This window comes from Buteo buteo, chromosome 25 (genome assembly GCF_964188355.1).
Source record: "Buteo buteo chromosome 25, bButBut1.hap1.1, whole genome shotgun sequence".
Classification (NCBI taxonomy): Eukaryota; Metazoa; Chordata; class Aves; order Accipitriformes; family Accipitridae; genus Buteo; species Buteo buteo.
This window is the reverse complement of record NC_134195.1, coordinates 8,320,417-8,341,518: the sequence shown is the minus strand read 5'-3', so window position 1 is coordinate 8,341,518 and position 21,102 is coordinate 8,320,417. Positions and strand designations below refer to the sequence as shown.

At 39.3% G+C, this 21,102-nt stretch overlaps 1 protein-coding gene across 3 annotated transcripts in view; it reads left to right on the top strand.

The window, feature by feature from the left end:
* TMEM131 (transmembrane protein 131) overlaps positions 1–20,770 on the top strand; it is a 100,233-nt gene extending 79,463 nt beyond the window's left edge. Inside the window, exons 29-42 of one of the 3 annotated variants that reach the window (XM_075057547.1) lie at positions 134–319; positions 3,835–3,993; positions 4,599–5,194; positions 9,077–9,252; positions 10,478–10,605; positions 11,987–12,111; positions 12,261–12,419; positions 12,761–12,929; positions 13,269–13,390; positions 13,495–13,591; positions 14,636–14,733; positions 16,108–16,271; positions 16,577–16,669; positions 19,723–20,770. In XM_075057547.1, the coding sequence (XP_074913648.1) occupies positions 134–319; positions 3,835–3,993; positions 4,599–5,194; positions 9,077–9,252; positions 10,478–10,605; positions 11,987–12,111; positions 12,261–12,419; positions 12,761–12,929; positions 13,269–13,390; positions 13,495–13,591; positions 14,636–14,733; positions 16,108–16,271; positions 16,577–16,669; positions 19,723–20,019 (2,569 nt within the window). In that variant the 3' untranslated portion in view covers positions 20,020–20,770. The remainder of the gene's footprint in view (positions 1–133; positions 320–3,834; positions 3,994–4,598; positions 5,195–9,076; positions 9,253–10,477; positions 10,606–11,986; positions 12,112–12,260; positions 12,420–12,760; positions 12,930–13,268; positions 13,391–13,494; positions 13,592–14,635; positions 14,734–16,107; positions 16,272–16,576; positions 16,670–19,722) is intronic. The other 2 variants (XM_075057549.1, XM_075057548.1) reach the window with 2 other exon arrangements.
* The last annotated feature ends 332 nt before the right edge of the window (positions 20,771–21,102 follow it).

The window sequence follows — 21,102 nt, the reverse complement described above, 5'->3', positions numbered from 1 at the left end:
GTTTGATTGGGGTGCCAGTCATGGCAGTAACTGGTCAAGGTTTTAGTTTTTTTAATTTATGAATAATATAAATTATCTCAAACTTTTGTGCTGTTCATATGGAAAGTTCTAACGTGCTTTACTTTGTTTTCAGGTTTACACCTGATTTTACTGCTTCCAGAGTCATACGTGAATTAAAACTGATCACCGCAGGAGGCTCTGAATTCATATTTATCTTGAATGCATCCCTTCCATATCACATGTTAGCAACATGTGCAGAAGCACTACCCAGGCCCAACTGGGAATTGGCACTGTACATAATCATCTCAGGAATAATGAGGTAGTGTGTGTATGTTTGTTCTTACCGGTATATGTGCACGAACTACCACTGCTTGAATACAGGTTATAGAGAAATATGTATGTATTCAGTACACGCTGTAATTGCTGTAAAATAAAATAGAGTGAGGTGAAAAAGGAGAACAAATTAATAAACGCTGCTATGGATTGAGTACAAACAGTTTAAGATTGAGGGGTACTGACTTTCTGCTCAAACTCAGGACAAAATAATATGCTTCTTGCGTGGGCCTATTTCCTTAAGTGAGATACATATTCCTATTAACCCTGGTCATGTGTAGTTTTCTGATAAATAATTAAGCCAAACTTGAGTCAAATTAGGTATTAAAGCACTGCTAACTGTGAATTCCCATAGAAATTTAAGCATCCTTCTGGAGTGTTGTGCTTTGGAGAGATAGGAGGCAGTGACTGTAATGACCTTAGCAGATGCCTTGGATGAATTTAACTTTGCTGCCACTTGTATGTGACCGACAACTGGTGATACTAATAATGGGATTTCTGAGAACCTGAAGGGCATTGTTTGCAACACTGCACACTGAGAGGTTACGTAGTAGCTTATTAATGCACTTTTTTCTCAGCAGACCTGTGTTAGCTATGACTGGTTGAAATGTGATTTGAAAATTCCACTGTGTTTTCCTAGTCTAACCTCTACTTGTCTTTATTTGAAATCTGAGGTTATAAACAATGTGTCCCTGTGCTCACCTCTTGGATGTGAGACACTTCCCCCACTGCCTTTATCCAGAGAAAACCCTAGCATAGAAACTTATCAGTGTAAGTTGTTACTTATCAGTAACAACAAATGCTGTTTTTCATTAATGTTAAGCTTATATCTTAGTGTGAGATGGATTGCTGCTGTAGATACCTGTGATGAAAAAGTGGTCTTTCTGTGTGCTGCAAATCCAAAGCATTCTCACAGATGTGAAATATTCCTGCTTTTTTTTTTCTTATTAAGATATTGGCTCTTCCGTTTTGCTGTACTATATCACATAAAAGTTCAGTTAGGCAGTCTTTCCTTCTAGGCATTGATAAAAAAAGTAGAGAAGATAAAGTTACAGCCTGCTTCATTTTCTTTTTTGACTCTTCAGCACTTTCCTAAGTAGTGCAGTGTTACTTAGGAAACTGCATTTTCTTAAGTAACAGGAAAATTTCTGTTACTTAGGAAATTTTGTTTCTGAACTAATATTCCATTACATAGAAAAGTGCTGAGTAAGTACTGAAGTGGTTTTCTTCTGTATGTTTGCTAGAAATTTATAAGCTTAGTTTCTCTTCAGTATATTGACAGTGAATAATGCTTGTCAGCTCATTAAGGGTAGTTTGTGTGGATAATTTTATATATACTTTATTTGTTAATTATATAAAAGAATACAGAATACTAATCCTTTCCCTCACTATGTCTTTTTCCTACAAGTCCAAAACATCCTTCTTAGCAGCAAACTAGAGGAGTCCGAATGTAACTATTTCATAATATTCTAAGGATCCCGTGCACAGACAGCCTCTAAATTTTAGGATGCCATCACGTAGGGGTTTGCTAATTGCCACTAAAACAATACTTCTATATTGTTGCAAAGCTGTCCTTAATTTCTAGGAATGAACAACTCTAGGAGTTTGTCTAGTTCATGTTTTTAATTTGATAAGCTGGTGTTTATTGTTGCCTTCCCTAAATCACTATTGGTTTGGATTGTTACCATACTTGTGGCTCCAAGTTTTGAAGTCCAACTTGATAGGATCTGTACAAACATGACAAAGGAGCCAGTCCTTTTTATGAAGAACTTACTATCTAGGCATGTGTGTGCTTCAGGATAAAACTGTGAGAGGAAAGAGGGATGTGCCAAGATCATTCTTGGGTGTCTAGACGGTGTTACTCCCCACTACGTGGTGTTCCTCACACTAATTTGTTCTGTAATTTAAATGACATGAACACTTTAGGCTAGTTCTATTTCTCTTTTTTTAATAATGATTTAAAAAAAAAAAAAAAACAAAACAAAAAAAACAAACAAAAAAAAACCCCAAACCCAAACCACCACTGCTCCCACCACACCAAAACCAGAAAGTGCAGTTTAATAGACCCCAGAACAAGATTTGTTCTGTTTTTCATTTCAAAGCTGGTATTCATTTATCAGAACACCAAAGTTGGCTTACGTAGAGGTAGTAGAGTCCTTACCCAGGGAGTGGCAGAGGAGGAGAAGCCGCCAAGGTGACCTTTTGCTGCAGCTTCCCCTGTACAACCTCTGCGGACCCCTGCATCAATACTGTGAGTGGAGTGCTGGGGGGCTGAGGGGGAAGGGTGCCACCCAGCCCACCAAAACCCTGCCACTCCATCCCAAGTTTGTGCAGAGATGCAATGCTCTTGTTGGTATCAGTCTTGTGAAACTTTAAAATGGCATCATGGATCACAATTAACAATTAAAAGAAATTATACCTTATTCCTTACATCCCAAAGGTAATTCCATTTTTGATGGCATGGCACCCAAGGCAAGTGTTACTCTTTCGAGTAACAGTTTGTGTAAGCTTGTCAGAAGAACTCCCCTATTTCTTTAACTTTTCTGTTTCTTGTAACATCTTGGGTGAAAATTATCTTTCCTACCTTCTGCCATCTGGTTATGCATCTAGAATCCTTTTTAATCCCTGCGACTGGGAGAAAAGCACTGACAACCAGCTATCAACAGCTGACTTGGTCTCCGGAGTTGCTTGTATTTTTGATGATAGTTAAAAAGATGATATCTAGACTAGATTTTTTTAGGTAAAATTAAGCAAGAGGTATCTCATCCTTCGTGTAAATTGATGCTCGTTTTCATACACTTGACTTAGAAAAACTGGCAATCAGAACGGGGGGAGAACAGAAACTGAAGTTGCTAATGTAAAGTTCTTTTCTCGTAAACTTTCTAGGGTAATAGGCAAGGCAAGCTTTAGTCATCGTCACTGTGTCTCCTTCCCCTGAAACTCCCACCTGTTAGAAGATGAAATCGGTAGCAGTGTGATGAAGGTCTCTGCAGTAGTTTTATTGCTTCATTCAAAAATATAGTTCACTGCAGTGCGTTATGTAAGTGGAGAAACTCCTAAGCACGGTATTGCAGCAGATGCAGTTAGTTGTAAAACTCCTTGAAATAATGCTCTTCAATTTTACTTCTCTGAGCAGCAGTACAATTCTCTGCAGAGGGTCTCTGCTTTTAAAATGGAATTGCACCAACGAGCTGCGAGAGCTGTGACCACTTGGATGCCATTTTAATATTTTAATTATACCTCTTTCTTTTTAATTTTGGATTAATATTCTTGGCAACTGCATGTCAGACTTGCATCTAGCTTCCATTCTCAGTGTTAAGTGATGTGTATATCAGGCTAGACTTGTGTATTTCATGTTTCTATCAGACAAAGTTGTGGTTTAGATGCCGTTTTCAGCTTTTTGGTAGAAGATACAAACTTTTTGTCTTGTGCAATTAGATTCATTAACCTTAAAATGCTCAAAAATAAGAATACTGAGATGACTGCCTCTCTTCTCTGCAGTGTACTCTTTCTCTTGGTAATTGGAACAGCCTATCTAGAAGCTCAAGGAATTTGGGAGCCATTTAGGAGACGCTTGTCTTTTGAGGCCTCAAACCCTCCCTTTGATATGGGAAGGCCACTTGATCTCAGGAGAATAGTTGGAATTTCATCTGATGGAAAGTAAGTATATGTTTGGAGGTTTTGTGGGATGCTCTCCCCTTTTTTTTCCTCTTTAGTTGTAAGGCGAGTAAGAAAGTAATACTGTTCTTTAGAACAGGTGAATTAATAAAGATCCTCCTAGTTATTTATAAAAAGATGGCTTGGATAAAAAGATGGATTTTAAGATTGTGAAGAATATTCATCTTTTGGAAAAAAGAAAGAAAGAAAAAAACCTAACCAAAACCAAACCCTGTCAAGTTTCCTGTTAAAGTTCTCAAGAATGAAAGGTATAAACTGCAGAAAAATTGCAGGCCAGAAGTTCCTACCTTTGGTGTTTAAGTTAAAGAAAAATAAATCATCTTCTTTCAGTGTTCCCTCCAACATATATATTGACTGTCATTTTACTGTGTTTTTGTTCATATGTACAGTGAGCAAGTGAACAGGAAATGGTAAAGGCTACTGACTTGTCAAATAAGTTTGGGGTATTTTTGTTGGTTATATGCCAGTAACAGTGTAGTTCAAGGATTCTTTTGGACATAGCGATTCTTTTGAACATAGCAATTCTTTTCTTGTGTGGAAGAATGGAAACATTGTAGAGTATGTATAAACACTTGTTGTTCTTCCAGCTTGAATGCGCTTGGATCAGATTCTAATCACAGTTCATCCAGAGGGGTCTATGGAGCAGGCAGTTCATCTTCACGATCCAGTGCAGGGAATCATAAACAATGCAATGCAACAGCACACCTTCACAGCAATAGAAATGCACCTGATGTTGAAAACATCAAATCCAAAACCAGTTCAAGCATACCTAATAGGACTTCAGCACAAGCAGCTTCCATGCAGTCAGTGAACAGAGCAGGCCCCTTTACCTTGGATTCAGGTGCTACAGCTCAGACTCATGCCGCGGGCAAAAGAGCCAAGGGGACAAGGCAGAACCAGCAGTCGACGCAGCAGCAGGCACCAGCTCTGGCAGAGCAGCCCCTCCAGCAAGCCCCAGCATCAGGGCCCCAGCAGCAAGAGCAACAGACTGAAAGTGCTTTGCCACAGCTACCACTTCTCAGCCCGCCTCACAGCGAATGTGCCAGCAGCAGAAGGCACAGCTCGGAGGATTCAGATCTCACTGGGCTCATAGAAACTATGGAAAAAGACTTTGACCACCCAGAATCCCCTTCCCCAGATGTGTTTACAGAGCAGCCCCCATCTCCACTAGCAAAAAACAAAGGTAATACAATTCTGCTTTTTTTAACAGGATGATTCATTATGTAAGCTACAGAACAAGATTTAATCAACTGTAAAGGTCATGTTTTCATAGCATGGAAAGTGATAGCTTCTCAGCTGTTCCCTACCCTGCTGTATGTGCCTGTGTCTTGAGCACTTCCTTTATTTGTTTTATGGCAGTGAGGTTCTCCATGCAATGCTAGGTTGTGATTCTTCCTGAAATATTTTTGGAATGTTTTGATGAAAGCACATGTGAATATTTAGCCATCTGACCCTCTGAAGAAGAAAGATGCTTTTGGTTGCTACTCCCTTTGCCTTTGGGTTAACATCCATCCCTCCCACCTCTGTCGTTTGTACTTGGGGCTGGGAGTTGAGGAAAGGAAAAAGAAGTTGTCCTGGTGTGTTACAAAAACTGAGATGGGGAAGAAGGGAGGAGGGGAAGAGAGATGGGTAAACCCCTGTGGGATTGTTTGGGAATGGAATTCTTCGTGCCCAGACTTGCAGTTGTAGAAAATCCTTGATGTCAGGTGGTCAGTAAATTAATATATAGCACCTGTCTTTATAAGTTGCATTCATCTTTGCATGAGGTTGGAGTTGAATTTGAATTGTTTATGCATCTTTTTGATTGTCTAATGCTTAAAATAACTTACTGGATTTCATACATTTAGATACATTCAGACTTTTAATATTGTATGTCAGTTATTTTCCTTATAAAATTTTTGTTAGATTAGAACTTCCAATCATGGTTTTTGTATTAGCCATTTCAGTTGTGTCCCACAGTTACGTGGTTGTAAATTTAATCTTAATGTGTCTATAATCTTAATGTGTCTATTTCTAAGTGATTTTTCACTTTTTTCTACCACCACCATTGTACATAAACAGTACTGATCCTGTGTTGCTTATTAGAGATAAAGTTAAGAAAATGAATATAAAACCTGAGGCTTCTGTATGATCACACACCACCAAAGACGTGCTTCAGTCTGTTAAGTAGCAATGAGCAGGAAGGTCTTAATTAGCTCAGAATGGATGCAGTGATGCATCTGGACTTTCAAAGTGGAGTTTCTAAAGTGATAAGAGGTTTTGGCATCCTGCTGAAATATACTATTTTATTTCTGGGCTTGTTTGTTTTTAGTTTTGACAAGGGGATGTGGTTGGGGGAATTAATCCTATGAGAATTATAACCAGTTTGTCAGTTATTAATTTCATAAAGGCTAAATAGTACTCCAGCAAAGTACACTCCAGCGTGACTGTAGGTAGGTTTCATAGGCAGCATCTATGTTAGCAAATATTACAGTATTGGAACTCTGGAAAGCAAAATGGCTGTTAGCAAGGATGAAACATCTTCATGGGGCATGTCTGAGTAGATTTACGGTGGACTGATACAGTCCCTGTACTGGATCCAGTCCCTGTACTGAATGCCTGAAAGAGCTGGAAGCACTTCTGGAGTGCATCTTCCTTCCATTTGTAGTTCAACCTAAAAAGAAAGCAGCTCTTGTGCTCCAGTCCTGCTGTACGATCCAGCTGCTACACAGCATGTGGGGACCATTGAGCTTGGTTTCAAAAGCACATTCCTGATCCAAATAATGTGGTGTACCTATGTTAATATTTTTGTACCTATAGTAATTTCTAGTAGTCTATGTATTGGGAGCTTGACTTAGCAAACAGTTGCTCCTAAGTGTCGATAGACCTTTGATTACATTTTTTCAACTATATTTAAATGCATTTTCTTGAGATGGGTGCTTGTGTTGATTTGTCTATCAATTTCAAATGGTAAAATACTTAGTTCATAATCACTTACATGGGTTCCATTTTTTGGCGTTACTTTCCTGTTTCGTAACTTTCTCCTGATTACAAATTCCTTCGGAAAAATTCACATTTTTCCTCCTGTTACAGGGGCTTTGCATCATTTGTGCTTTGGCATGGTGGTATACTGAATATTTAAACATATTCTGTATTGCAAAATGTATTATGTTATATTTTGCAATCCAGGTAGTTTTCTTGACCTCTTCGTTGTCTCAGATCAATAAATCAGATTCATGCATGTAGACTTCTTTTTTGACAAGCTTTATAAAAAAACCCACAACATTACCTGTAAACCATAACTTGACTGTCAAAAGCTCAGCGCATCAAATAAAACTTGCCCATTTCCATTTGCCCTCTTTAAAAATGTAAAGCTGTAGGGGAAGTTCCATTATCTATCTAGATTTACATACACACACCAATATTTGTCTTTAGATAAATAGCTAGAGCTAGTCACAAACATTTGCAGAAGCAGCAGCTTCTGGACTAAAACTGGCTGGCATAATATCCTGTGCAGGATTCCCATCTTTATAGTCTTCTGTTTCAGCTTCCCAATACTTGGGTCCTAGCAGACTGCTGCAGAGCCTACACCAGGTTTTTGTTAAACAGCTGCTTTACATTGTAATTTTATGTCACGGTAACATTTTAAATAGATTTTCTAATAACGAACATTAAACTGTTTAGCAGTCCTGAATGTAGACTAAATTTTAAGCAAATCTTAGAACAAGACCTTCTGAGGCAAGTTTGAAGGCACTGCCCTTTGATATGTATCTGGTATTTGCCAAAATAGTGAAGGTAAATTCATGTTTCAGTACAAACTTTCCCTGAGGAACAACTTGCCAAATGAAATATGACAGCTGTCATTGTGCTTCCAGACTCGGTTCTGATGTGAGCTGGTACAAATCCCAGCAGGGGCTGAATCCACTTATTCAGCACAGGTTAATTGAGTCTTTACTTGAGTGAACTATTGCGTCCACCCTGGAAGCTGTATGCAGGCACTGTGCAGCTTATAAATGAGAACGCTTAGTCTGAAGGGCAGTATCTCAGAAAGATCTTATTGGTAAAGGTGTATATTACATTGAAAGAAAGACATAAGAATATTATGAATGCTCTCATCCTGTAAGAGAATAACAAGAGGCGATGATAAGGTACTGATGACATATATGCACATACAGCTTCTCTGTATTGATGCTTTTTTGATAACTTTTTTTTACTCCCCAGGAGCCTAATCCTGCCTATTTTCCAAGCTGGGACCTCTGGCTTGATATCGAAGGTTCTTAAACCTCTATATTTTGAACTTACACTATGCTACATTTCAGCTAGCCTGTAGGAATTGCAGGAAAAACAAGGAATTGTTCAAGTAGCATTATTTCTTTGTATGTGGATTGCTTCAAGAAAATTGATTAAAGATCCCCTACAGCATTTAATGCATCGTTTTCCCTACTTTGAGATGCAGTAACACTTTAATGTGTCATGCCAAGTTATTTTACATTCAGCTTAGTCATACCTTTTAGAATAGTACACTTCCAAAGAATAGAATATGTCAAGGGAAGAAAGTATACTTGGGTGTGAGATTTCAGGTTTTGAGGGTCTGGGTTTTTTACATCTTTGCTGGACAGGTACTATTAGTGATTTTTCTCATCTGCTGTAGTCTTACTGCAACTTGTTGTGTTTTTTTTAACAGACAAGCATGCTACTAATTATTCTTCATTTGTTCAGATGATAAAGCTTGTACCAATTTCTGAAGTTCATATTTAAATCTAGTCTTACATGGTGAAACTGGATTCTAAAGTATTTAAAAGGAATGCCAGGAACAGAGCAGAGAAGAATTATAGGTAGCCAGGTGCCCACCATCTACAGAGAGGCAATGGAGGTAGGGCTCAGGAGCATAAATGCAACAGTGCTGATCAGGGTTCTTCAGGTTTGATGCTATTGCTCACGTTTGGTGTGAAGTGGCTGCAAATAGTTGGTGTATCATAACAGATGACAAACCTCAGAGACTTAATCATGTGGGTTAGCCTCTAAAATGAACTAGCCCATCTCAGAGTACTGCTACTGAGAATCTGAAGCATCCTTATCTCCCTAGGGAAAGGGAAGACACTTCAGCGGAAGGCTAAGCCACAGAAGAAGCGGGAAGAAAAGGACAGAAGAGGGAAAGGAAAGCAACAGGAGGATGAACTGAAGGATTCCTTGGCAGATGATGACAGTTCTTCAACCACAACTGAAACCTCCAACCCAGATACAGAACCACTTCTCAAAGAGGTACGGCACTGCTCGTAAAATGATGTTACTGTGTAGCTGGTGGGTCACCTGTTAGAGTAGGAATACAGTCTTTTTGCCCCACCCTACCTGCAGCTTTCATATACATGTAATACCTAACAAAGGAAGAATGTTAATTAAAAAACAACTTTCCCAATCCATACCTTCACTTCTTCTCTACAAAATTTGGTCCTCTGTGTGAACATGCTTGAATCATGTAGTCTCAGGACTGAAAGTGTCTGAGTGACTGTGGCTTGAATAAGCCACCGGTTGTCAGCAGCCTTGTGGTAATTATCTCTCTGCACGCCCCTCGCCTATTCTATTTGCAGAATAAAACGCCAAAGTATGGACATTAATTTTACTCAGTAATTAAGGTGTATGCTAAAGTCATGCATTTCATCAGTTACAAAGGGTCCATTCACTGGTTGGTAACTTGTCAGCAGGCAGTTAACTTAATTAATTACCTTTGACAATACCTCTACCTTTTACTCATTTGGCTTACATGCTTCTAGGTAATAAACTAAAGCTCTAGCAACTTGTGTAGTGGTCAGGTTGTCATAAATATTTTGTCCTAAAGCATGTGCTAGGGAACCAAACAAAGCAAAGGTAATCACAAAGAGAAGAAAACCAAGCCTAAATTTTGACATGTCTCAAATTTGAACTTTGGAAAATATAGAGATTCTAGCTGGGGGAAAAAAAGAAAAGAATTCCATTTAATACATTTTAAAACTTATGATTTAGTAAGTTTTCACTTGAAAATCACCGTTGATTTTTCAGGATGGCTATTTGACAGTATACTTGTATTCAGAAAGTCTTAGAAGTGTGGTTAAAGAAAAAAACCAAGAATGGTAAAGTTGCTCATATTCTTTGCTTTGTTGAAGAGTCTGTTTTAGACGGCTGGGACTCTGTGCAACAGCTGCAGTATAGGTCCTTTTAAGTAGATTTGGAGGCTGTGGCCTGAGAAGCTGTGTATTTACAAACATCAGATCTGCTTGAAGCACATTAATTTGCTAGATATTTTGATTTCTACTTCTCTAATAGCAAAAATAGATACCATGTTTTATAGGTATACCCACTAAGAGGTAAAAAGATACCTTCTATGCTGCAAAAATGCTCATATTTTCAAACAGCATTCTTTCCTCAGCTCTGTTTGTACTACGTATGTTGTGATGCAAAAAGAACTTCACTTTTCATTAATATTAACTTGTTATTATAATGTCTTTTATAGGAACCTGAAAAACAAAAGGGAAAAGTTATGCCAGAAAAACCTGAAAATGAAACAGTCCAAGTAAAACAGAAAACTAAAAAACTGCTAACAAGTATCAAGAAAGAAATCCCTGTAGATGTGAAAACCAGGTAAGCATAACAAAGGCTTTTTAGTAGGGAAGGCATTGTGCTTGAAGGGAAGATGGATCGATAAAAATCTGTGTTTTCAACTGTTGTGGCTGCCAGTCTGTCTAATGCCAACAGCAGATACCTTTAAGCAGCTTCCTCTTACTTCCTGATATCAGGGAATATCTGAAGCTTGTAAATAATAAATTATTTAATGGGAGTACAGTGTGTAAGTGAGAACTAAATCTGGAGAAGAAAACCAGGTTAAGCAGTGTTAAGCTTTCTGTAACAGGTATCACATACACAAAGTAGGGTTAATATTTCTACAGGAGCTTCTAGTGGCAGCACAGTAAGCCAGTGCTAACATGAGTGAGTGCCTTTAGTTGCCCTTGGTGAAATTACAGCCATGCAATTTCCTTTTTTGTATCATAGAGTAAGATCAGAGTCTTGGATATGTTATTAAAGGAGGCTGCTGCTGCTGCCAGTCCCTTTTCCTTACTGACAGGTGGTTGATTGCAGATGATAGAAAACAGAATGAAGAACTTCAGTCTTACTGTATCTAGTTCATTCTGAAATCAGATCGATATCCAAGTGCCACAAAAGTAAACTCTACCAAACTGAGGCTTGTGTTTTCCCTGTTGCTGTAATTAATACTAGACTAACTGGGATTAGTAGTTAGTATAAATTTATTTTCTTCAAAATATTCCTGAAAACATTGCCTGGCAAAGTCTCCTCCTTATCCTATTTATTCTTACCATTTTCTACTTTCCATTATCATATAAATCACAAGTTCATTACATGTGACAATATTCAAAGGCCACAATGAGAGCTGGTTTGGAATTCTTCTGCAAGAAATGGGTAAAATAGTTCTTCCATAGAAAGTGAGAGACATAATCAAATAGTTGGAGAAAAAGAACAATATATAGCCAAATGGATTTGGTGTTGGGTTTGAGTGGTTTTATGTCATCAACTAAAAGTTGATGCTGTACATTCAGGGCAATGGCATTATCAGGAGCATGCGATCTAACAAGAGTGCGTGAGGGCAGAGTAGAAACACGGCAGTTGTCATCTCTTGTTGCCTCTGTATAATCAAGCAGGTTTTGTAATCCTGGCACTCCAGGATGAAAGCTTCTCCTGGAAGGTGAGTGAGCCCTAATAAATGTGTGGAGCACTGTGGGTAGAAAATGAGCCAGGGCTAGGAAGGATGGAGTTGCATATAGGAGAAATAGAAAACTCTGCTTATGAATAGCTTTGAAGATGAGCACAAGTTTGACATAGAATGCCACAGGAGACCAGATTTTGTAAGACCGTATGGTGCATATATATATACATTTTAAAAAAAAAATAAAATCTCCTTCAGCACTTCAGAGAGCTTAAAAATAAATGGATCTCTGTTTTCATTTAGTTCTTTGGATTTGTCTTATACTCCCCCACTGGAAAACAAGCAGCGCAAAACCTTTCCATCCAAGATATCTACACAACACCTTTTGGCAAATGGGTCTAAATCAAGAAACCTCCCCAAAACAAGAGGTACTGTGAGGCTATTTTTTATAAATACCTCGGGAGTTTTATTCAGTTGTTTGTAACCCCTCTTGAACGCTTAATTCTAAGTCTGGTGTGCGAAGAAAGCTGTTCAGTTTACTATCCATGGACTTGCTTTTCTTCTTTTGTCTTATTAGGTCCAAACAGTAAGTTAATGGAGAGCAGGCCATCAGTATTAGCAAAATTTCTCCCCAGTGGTTCTGGTCAGGAGCTAGGAAACACCAGCAGCTCAGAAGGGGAAAAGGATTCTCCCCCACCAGAGTGGGACTCTGTGCCTCTTCACAAAGCTGGCAGCTGTAAGTAATTGCTAGAGGATGACAGAATTAGTCTTCTGCAACTAATATCCTTAGGTAGGCTTGGTCTGTTTATAGATCTTCCTATCTTTTTCTCACTGCGTGGTTGTGCTCCCATTTTCTGCTGTAGGCCTTATTGATAGCATCAGGTACAATTTGGGAGGTTTGAAAACCGCTTGGGCAGAACACAGGCCATTCTGCAGTTCTTCAGGGATGAACAGGATTCAGAAGCTGCTGGGGAAATTGAGGAAATGAGAATTACTGCTTGAAAACAAAATGTATTTTGAGAAGCCTTTGTTGTAATGTAAATACTATAGGAAGATGGTCTGTGTTTCTCTTTATAGCTACGGACAACCTTTATAAACTCTCTCTGCAAACCCTGAATGCAGATGCTTTCCTGAAACAGCGACAGCCCTCGCCGACACCTGCCTCTCCATCTCCTCCTCCCGCACCGTTTGCTTTTGGGCCACGAGGAGGCACTTACAGCAGCATTGTGAACAGCAGCTGCAGCAAGTGAGTCCAAATCTGCACCTCCTACTGATTTCCTAAGCACAGAACATTGTGGAACCCATGTGCTTCATATGGTGCATCTCCCTTTTCTCAGACCCATTTCCTCTTCCCATGGAAACTCCTTTTTTGCAGATACTACTGTGCATATCTTACCATGCTATTTAACTCTTTCCTGGGGTTCCTTAGGACTTGGTAGATTGGAAAAATGTGCAATTACATGAACTGTTGAGCTGTTGTTAACATTTTCATGAATGCTAGTTTAAATTGCTGCTTTTTATCAAACTGTTTAAGTCCAAAACCTTACTCTTTTTTTTTTTTTTTTTTTTTTTTCCCCCCCTTAAGCGAAACAAAAAGCAAGCAGCCTAATGGTACCAAACATAAACTGGCAAAGGCAGCTTCTCTTCCAGGCAGGAATGGTAACCCCACATTTGCTGCTGTAGCTGCAGGTTATGACAAGAGCCCAGGTACTAGAACCAGTTTGGAGTTCTAAATATTTCTGCATATTTCCTGAATATTCTGTTATTTTGTTTTCTTATTTCACTTGTTTTATATATATACATTCTTGCAGGTGGCAGTGGTTTACCAAAGGTTTCTCCAAGCAAGATGGATGTTTCCAGTAACGTCAGCATTTCCCACACAGTTGTTGACAGTGATGGCTCTGACAGGTAATTTTTATATTCTTTAGGCAAATACCTAGGCCCCTAGAAAAGAAGATTTTAAGCTGTTGATCTGTTAATCTGTTAATGGCATTTTGAAGGTAATGACAGAATACATTCTGGTTCCTCGCTTCCCCCCGCTTTTTTTTTTCTGCATGTGATGGGGACACCCTCCCCTCCTTGCTCCAAGTAACTCAACAGTTTTGTGTTCCTCGGCATCCAAACAATGAGAAATCAGCTTGGCTCTTTAAGTATTGAGGACGTACCAAGGTCACTTGAAATAGTTTACAGGCAGAATATCTTGTACAGCACTATCTTTCACTCCTGGTTTTAACACTGAGACCAGAACTATCACTGGGCTTTGTGTTATGAGTAGGAGCAGAATACAGCTGTGCTCAGCCATGTTCTCCAAGGCATGCTGTCTTTTCTGACATGTTGTGGCAGTGCACGTCTATCTTGGTTGTAAAAAGCAGTGAGCTTTTGGTAACCTTTCTGGAATAGGAAAAAGACTTGAATTCAAGTTTTAATACACAGAGGAATTGCTTTTCTGAGCAAAGTTTGTGGGTGGAGTTTTGGGTTGGTTTTGTAAATGTTTATCACTAGTTCCAGTTAACTCATCTGTATTTTCAAGAAGCTTGCCCACAAGCTAGAGTGTAAGTGTTTGTATCGCTTCTGAGTGGTTCTAAATTTTATTTGCTTGTCAAAAAAAAATTCACCATGGCTTGGACCCTGTAAGTTTTCTGAAAAACTGATACTAAAGTTACTCTCAGGTTTGTGTTGGAGGTCAGTCTACAGATTAAAGAGCATTATGTCTATAGCAGTGTGTTGCTCCAAGGTGGGTATATACACAGGAAAATGGTATTTCACTGAAATCTTTTGTTAAAACAAAAATAAGCTGATTTCCTAACTCTTGATCCCCATTAAATATATATAGAGAGAGAGTTAAATATATATACACACATATACATTTGTATATAGGTCAGTAAGTTAATATTGTCAGTAGTACTGTGTTAATGAGTTGCCTATTGCTTTCCCATTACTCTTAATATTTAGTTCAGGTTTGTGGACTCCTATCAGCAATCCCAGCAGTCCTGACTTCACGCCTCTCAACTCATTCTCTGCATTTGGACATTCTTTTAACTTAACTGGAGGTGAGTCTTTTGTTTTCAAATATTTTTCTGTATTCAAGTACAGGTTAAAGAAATGGTGTGTCTCCATTCCACTGGTCTAAGTACAGACAGCATTCCCATCCCTGCACCCAAAAAGAATGACTACATAGGAAAGCATGATAAAAATTTGGTGGTGTATTCTGTGTTTCAGCCCAGAGACAGTTAGTGGAAAGTCTTAGACTGTTGTTTGGGCTGGAAATAATTGTTTTTTAAAGTTTCTCAGTTTCAGTAAAATTTCTTGAGATTTGTTTTTTCCTTAGTCTTCCTCCCCTCCATCCCTCCCCCTGAACTTTATTGTAGGTCTCAAAAGTGTGCCACTAGGCCTGTGGTTTCCTGAGCATTCCCGCCTGCATAAAACCATTGCTCTATAAATGAGGCAATGGCCCATCCCTTGTGTTGCTTTCTTCTTGTGTTCTCCTTTAGTGTTTGTATAGCTGCATGATGTACCAATGCATACTAAACCGAGCAATTAATTCCTGTATTTAAATATTTAGGCAAACTTTGACTATTGAGATGGGCCTTGATGCAGGCAGGCTATATTGTAGGGCATGGATGCTCTGTGTACTTACACAGATTTGCATACCGTGTTTGGGGATGCATAATAGTTTTTAAGGTGTCTGCAAAAGATGATAAGCAAAGCAAGCTTTTTGTGTGGCATTTGCAAAATGGATTGTATGTCTACTGAAAAAATTGTATGTCTACTGAAAAATGCTGGGGGTCTGCAGTTAAGAGCAGCTGCTGCTGTGGGATTCTATCATCTTCATCAGCAATACTTGGCACCAGTGACTGATGCCTGGGATCAGTTTTGTGTACGGGGACCAAGTGAACCACAAGCACTGGTGCCACCCTTCCCTTCTCATAGCAGAGATGGGGTCTGGGCTGGGGCATAGCCAGTGCTGCCTCCCTTACCACGAGTTAGAAGGGAGCGCTGCAAGGCAAGTAAGTGCTGTGATTGAGAGGCTCCTTCAGCCTGGTCATTTATTCCACCTGCAGATAACTTGTTATGAGGAACTGTCAGGACTCTCAGTATGGCTGTGCTTCTGCCTGGTTCCCCAACTGCTTTTGGGTAAATAATACCAGCAACCACAAATCCCATAGGCTGATACTGAATTATACACAGTAAGCATGTAACTCCTTTTTTCCCCACTGTAACCATAATTCTAACTTTGTAGCTGCTGTCTGATGTAGGGCATGTGAGATGAGGTCTGTATTACTGTGTGATCTTTTCTAATCTCAATTCTGCAGCAGGACCTGCTAGAAAAATATGGGAAATAACTGTGCAGAGTATTAGTTTGCTGTGGTTCTTGGAAAAAGAGGATGAGTAATGTACTCAGTTTTATTTCATTTTATTTTTAGAGGTGTTTAGCAAACTTGGTTTAGCTCGATCTGCTTATGGGCAGGATGTTCAGAGAAACTGGAGTGAATTCAATAATGTTCCATCATCCATCTGGGATCCTTCAGCTACAGATTCTGTACCCTCCTGGCCAACAAGTTCGAGTTCCCCAACCCATACAACTGCAGTAAGTATTAAGTCCAAATACAGCATTTTATTATTGTTATCGACCTGTTCTGTATCTGTTATCTAATTTCATTTAGACAATTTTTAAATTTGGATGAAAAAAATCAACTGAAGAATAAAGGAAAAGGGAAGCTATACGTATTCATCATTCTGTGTAGTTAAGTTGACATGGCTGTTGGACAAAGAGTGATTAGTCCACTCACTTGTGGATGATGAATCCATGTAAATTGCTTCACATAAAAATATTTCTCACGAGAGCATCTTGCAGCACTTAACAAAAGTGTGTTCCATTTCCATGTACGTCAGGATTGTAGAAAGAGCTGTTCTGCTCCTGTGCCATGGCTGGACACTGCCTCTGTCACTTCCAGTTTGATGGACAGCTGTAAAATAGCCAATATGGTAATGTTCAGACTTTGATTCTGCTTCTTGAATCCAGTGTTGCACCTACTTGTAAATTAACAAAAGGTCAAAAAAACTTATCTAAAAGACCTCAAATGTATTATTTTCAGCTTAGGAAAAACACTAAAGGACCGAGCATAAGGTGAAGCCTTTAAACGGACTACTAATTTTGATGGAGATCTTGAGTATAGCCAAAGAAGAAGAAAAAACAACTTTTACACAGATTGCAGCACTGCTCTCATCCTTGTGCCTCTCTATCTGTCAGAATAAAACTTATACTGCAACAGCTGTCTTCAGTGCCAGCTGAAATCATGCTTCATCTTGTCTTCCGAAAATGTTTTTGTAGTGAGTAAGAGGCAGTGTTTACTTCACCTGGTAGCAGTTCAGATGAAGTAGGGGAAGGCAGGGGACAGGGGAAGCCAAAGAAGGTCACACAGCTTCTTATAGACACACATTCACTGATCCCACCCTTGTCATGCGGTTACAACTATAGCTGTAACCTCACTAAAACTATGTAAGGAGAGATTTTTGCTTTTTGGTCACATGGAGAACAGATTTCTCAGCATTTGATAGAAGGAGGGATTGGGGACAACCAGAACAATCTCTCTAGCTCCTAACTGCTAACCTATTTCCTGGCTGCTTCTGAAAAATATTTGGAAGTGTGCTTCAGGAAGCATCGAGATGGAAGCCAGAGAAATTGTATAGAAGAATTGTCAATCTCTCCCTTTAAATATTTTGGGGAAGAAAAAAAAAAAAAAAAGCATTTTAGGAGCTTATTCAAGGAGAAGATCACTTAATAAACAAGAAGCAGCAGACAGACTGAAATGTTCAAAGCCTTTTTAATGATAGTGATTTTTTTCAAGTGCTTATGGTGAGCCATAACAGGAAAACTTGGCTATTCCTGCCACTGAACCTCCTTGCTCCAAGTGCTAGATAAGAGAGCAGGTACCAAGCCAAGGCCCTCTCCTTTCCTTCCTTCTGGCACAAGACCCAAAGCTGTTCTTACAAACAGTGCTTGTATAGTGGCTTCTGTGTTACCCTCTTTTCTAGGAAGGTTTCTGGGGAGTTTTGATCATCCTCCTTCCTTATTCCTCTTGCTTTCCCATTTTATGTATAACTCTGCTTCTGTACTAAATAGCATTTGACTTCTGGGTCCCATCTCACCTCAGGCCTTGCTGCATTGCTGGTACTTCTTTGCAAGTTTCTTTCTAACCACAGTCCCTTATTCCTCTTTCCTCAATTTTCCTGCATGTAGTTCTGTCTGCCAGCCACTTTGTACCTCCCTCCACCAGCCTTAAAAGGGAGTAGCAGCCTAATCTACGGTACTCTTCTCTGCCACTCCTTTCCTGGTTGCTTCTACTTTATCAGCAAGTGTCTTTTTATCACATTCAAATGCTTCTGGGACACATAGGAATAGTTCATGGCTTTTGCCCATAGGAGGAAATAGAGTGGACTTTTAGTGTGTTAGGGTTGGTGTCTGAGCAGTAGAATGAGTTTCCTGCTGTAAGCTTAGTAGTCTAATGCTTGTATAGCTTAAATATAACCATTTAGTTATATAACAGTAATAAACTGTGACCCTAGTTGGCTCAACTTCTCAGTGGCATTGGAGAGTCCTAATGATGTTGACCCAGTTAACCCCTGAGTATGCTCAAAATTCCTCTCCAACCCTTGATATTAAATTATTTTGAGGACCCTTTGGTAATGTGTTGGTGTCCAACCAATTTCAGGTATGATTAGACTAAATATATCTTCTTCATTCCAGGGGACAAAATAAAAACCTGAAATGAAGGCATTTTCAGAGTTTACCTTGTTTACTTTTCTAAAGGGATTTTTATTTTAATCTTCAGATGCACAGTACACTGATACTGGTTAACCTTTAGTGCGCATTCTCTGAGGGCTGAGATCTTGGGAAGGGATGCCCTACCTCCACCCAGTAAATCTAAACATAAGGAAGTTTGTACCTTACAGCACATACTCAAGTCCACTGCCTTTTGGATGTATCAAGTTTACTGTATATTTGCAAATTGAATTTACAGCATATGTACATTAAATCTATTGGCACTGAGGTATGTAGTGCATTAAGCCTACATGTAGCAGGTTCTGTGCTAATATTAGCATGAAAGTTATGCTAACCTTTCTCATCTCCATCTTTGGCTGCTTCCGGGTATCACTTTCCACCACACCATGTGTTAGATTCCTCTACTTGTTGCTTGCTACTGTTTGGGCTTCAGTAAAACAGGTGACAAAACCTGGGCCTTGTTCATTTCTGCATGTGTTCTCTAGGCTTGCTGTACCTATCCTATGCATCCCAAATGCATTTGTGACGTGGCTTGCAGCACACCTACGTCTGCACCATGACCATTTGTCAGACTTCCAGATGTCTTGAGCCAGGACAGACTTACTGGAACTCCATGACAAATGGCCAGTTCTCCAATACCCTCTCCCTTCATCTGGAGAAATTTTGGATGGGGGAAAAAGTATATACTGGGAATATGGGGAGGTACAGTGGGGCTGAACACAGGTAGGTTCATCCAAAATGTACAATTTATAACAGATATGTCTGAATACAAGGTGATAAGTTTGCAAACAGCCAAAAAAGGATTAAGGAATAGACTTTGCTGCTACCTTCCATTACAACTTGAAACTTGTTGGTTTTTTGAGAGTTGAACCATGTTTATCTAGGTCATTCTAACTAGTTTAATTAAACTTGAGCTTTTTGGCCCTTGTGTGTTAAAGCTTGAATGCTAGTAGTGCTTAAATTAGTAATGGTATGGGGATGTATAAGCTCAAATGAAAACAGCTTAAAAGCCTGTAATGTAATTGCACTCTGCAGCCCATTCAGTTACCAGATGTGTTTGGTGATCGTTAGTAGTGTGGTTCCTCTGGGGCAAGCTCTGTTAAAGGGAGTTCTAAACTCCCTGTTGCAGTGAAGATGGAAGGGCTTCCACAGCAGGCTTGCTGCTTCTTAGATACTTTTCTTTCAGGGCGGCTGTAAACAAGGTGAAAATAGAGGTTACCAAACTGCTACTTACCTGGCTCTGTCTTTACTGCAGTCGATCCTTGGCAACCCAAGTGGCCTGTGGTCCACCACTCCGTTCAGCAGTTCCATTTGGTCAAGTAATCTCAACAGTGGCCTTCCCTTCACCACTCCAACAAACGCATTGTCAGGCATTGATCTCATGGGTAGTGAAAACTCCTCCACTGCTCCTCCTCCACCCACTGCTGCCACTGTTGCCAATCCTGCTGAAGACATGGGACAGACCTACAATCCTTGGAGAATTTGGAGCCCAACAATTGGAAGAAGAAGTTCAGATCCTTGGTCTAATTCACACTATCCTCATGAAAACTGAAGTTAAGCAAAAGGAAAGAACTCTTATCCAGGTCATGATACAATTCTGAATGCAAATTTTTGAAACATCATTTTCAGGCTGTTGCTGGTCATTGCTTCCCTCCCCCCCGCCCCCTGAAAGTCATGCTTTCATCACTTGCTCCTTTTTGAAGTCTGTCCTGCAATATGGTAGTGTGAGATTGCAGATAAGCTTGAAAAAGTCTGGGTGTGGTCACAAATCCCAACTACAGCTGAAGCCTGTAAATCTGAACAATTTCACTGCACTGGTTTCATATTTTACCATCTGCCATCATTATTTAGGAAACAATTTGAACTATAAAACAGTCCTGGCATGCAATACTTTTATGAAAAGTACCAGTTTGGGTTTTTAAATTTTTCCAGTATTATCCTCCAAGTTCTAATTTAAAAATCAAAAGGCACTTTGTGCTAAAATGCAGAGTATTTTTTTAAAAATAAGGCTGTCTTTGTTAACACAGGTTCTAAGAATGTAAAAAAAAAAAAAAAACAAACCAACAACAAAAAACAACCAAACCAACACAAAACCTTAAGAGCAAAATGGCTGAATGTAAGAGCATTCTGTTGAGACTGTAATACACTTTCTGTGCTGTTTGTACATTTGTAAACCTGAATGCATTTTTAAGTTGAACTGAAATGCACACAGCCAAGACTTGTGGAAAATACAAGATACCTTGTGCGTTTCTTACAGATACAACTTTGGGTTGTACTTTAAAATAAATACTGCTTTTTTTCAAGATCTGTCTGCTGTAATTCTGTTCTTCTGGTATTTTCTAAACTTGTGCATGCATGAATCCACTTGGCAGTGGTAGCCTTCGGGTGAAAATCTACTGTGCATAGAGCCTATGTTAACAGAAACTTCACTGCAGGTGAAACCTGGCTTCTGAGCAGCATGGGTTTGTATAGCAGTGGAGAAGTAGAAATTGTTTTCAGGGTCACACAGTGCTACCCACTTGAAAATTTGCTGGCTAGCAAAATGCTGGAAAAATGTCTACACTGTTTAAGTTTCCAGGTATCAGGCATGGTAGCAGCTGCTGCTGTTTATGCTACACCAATACCTTTGTAACGC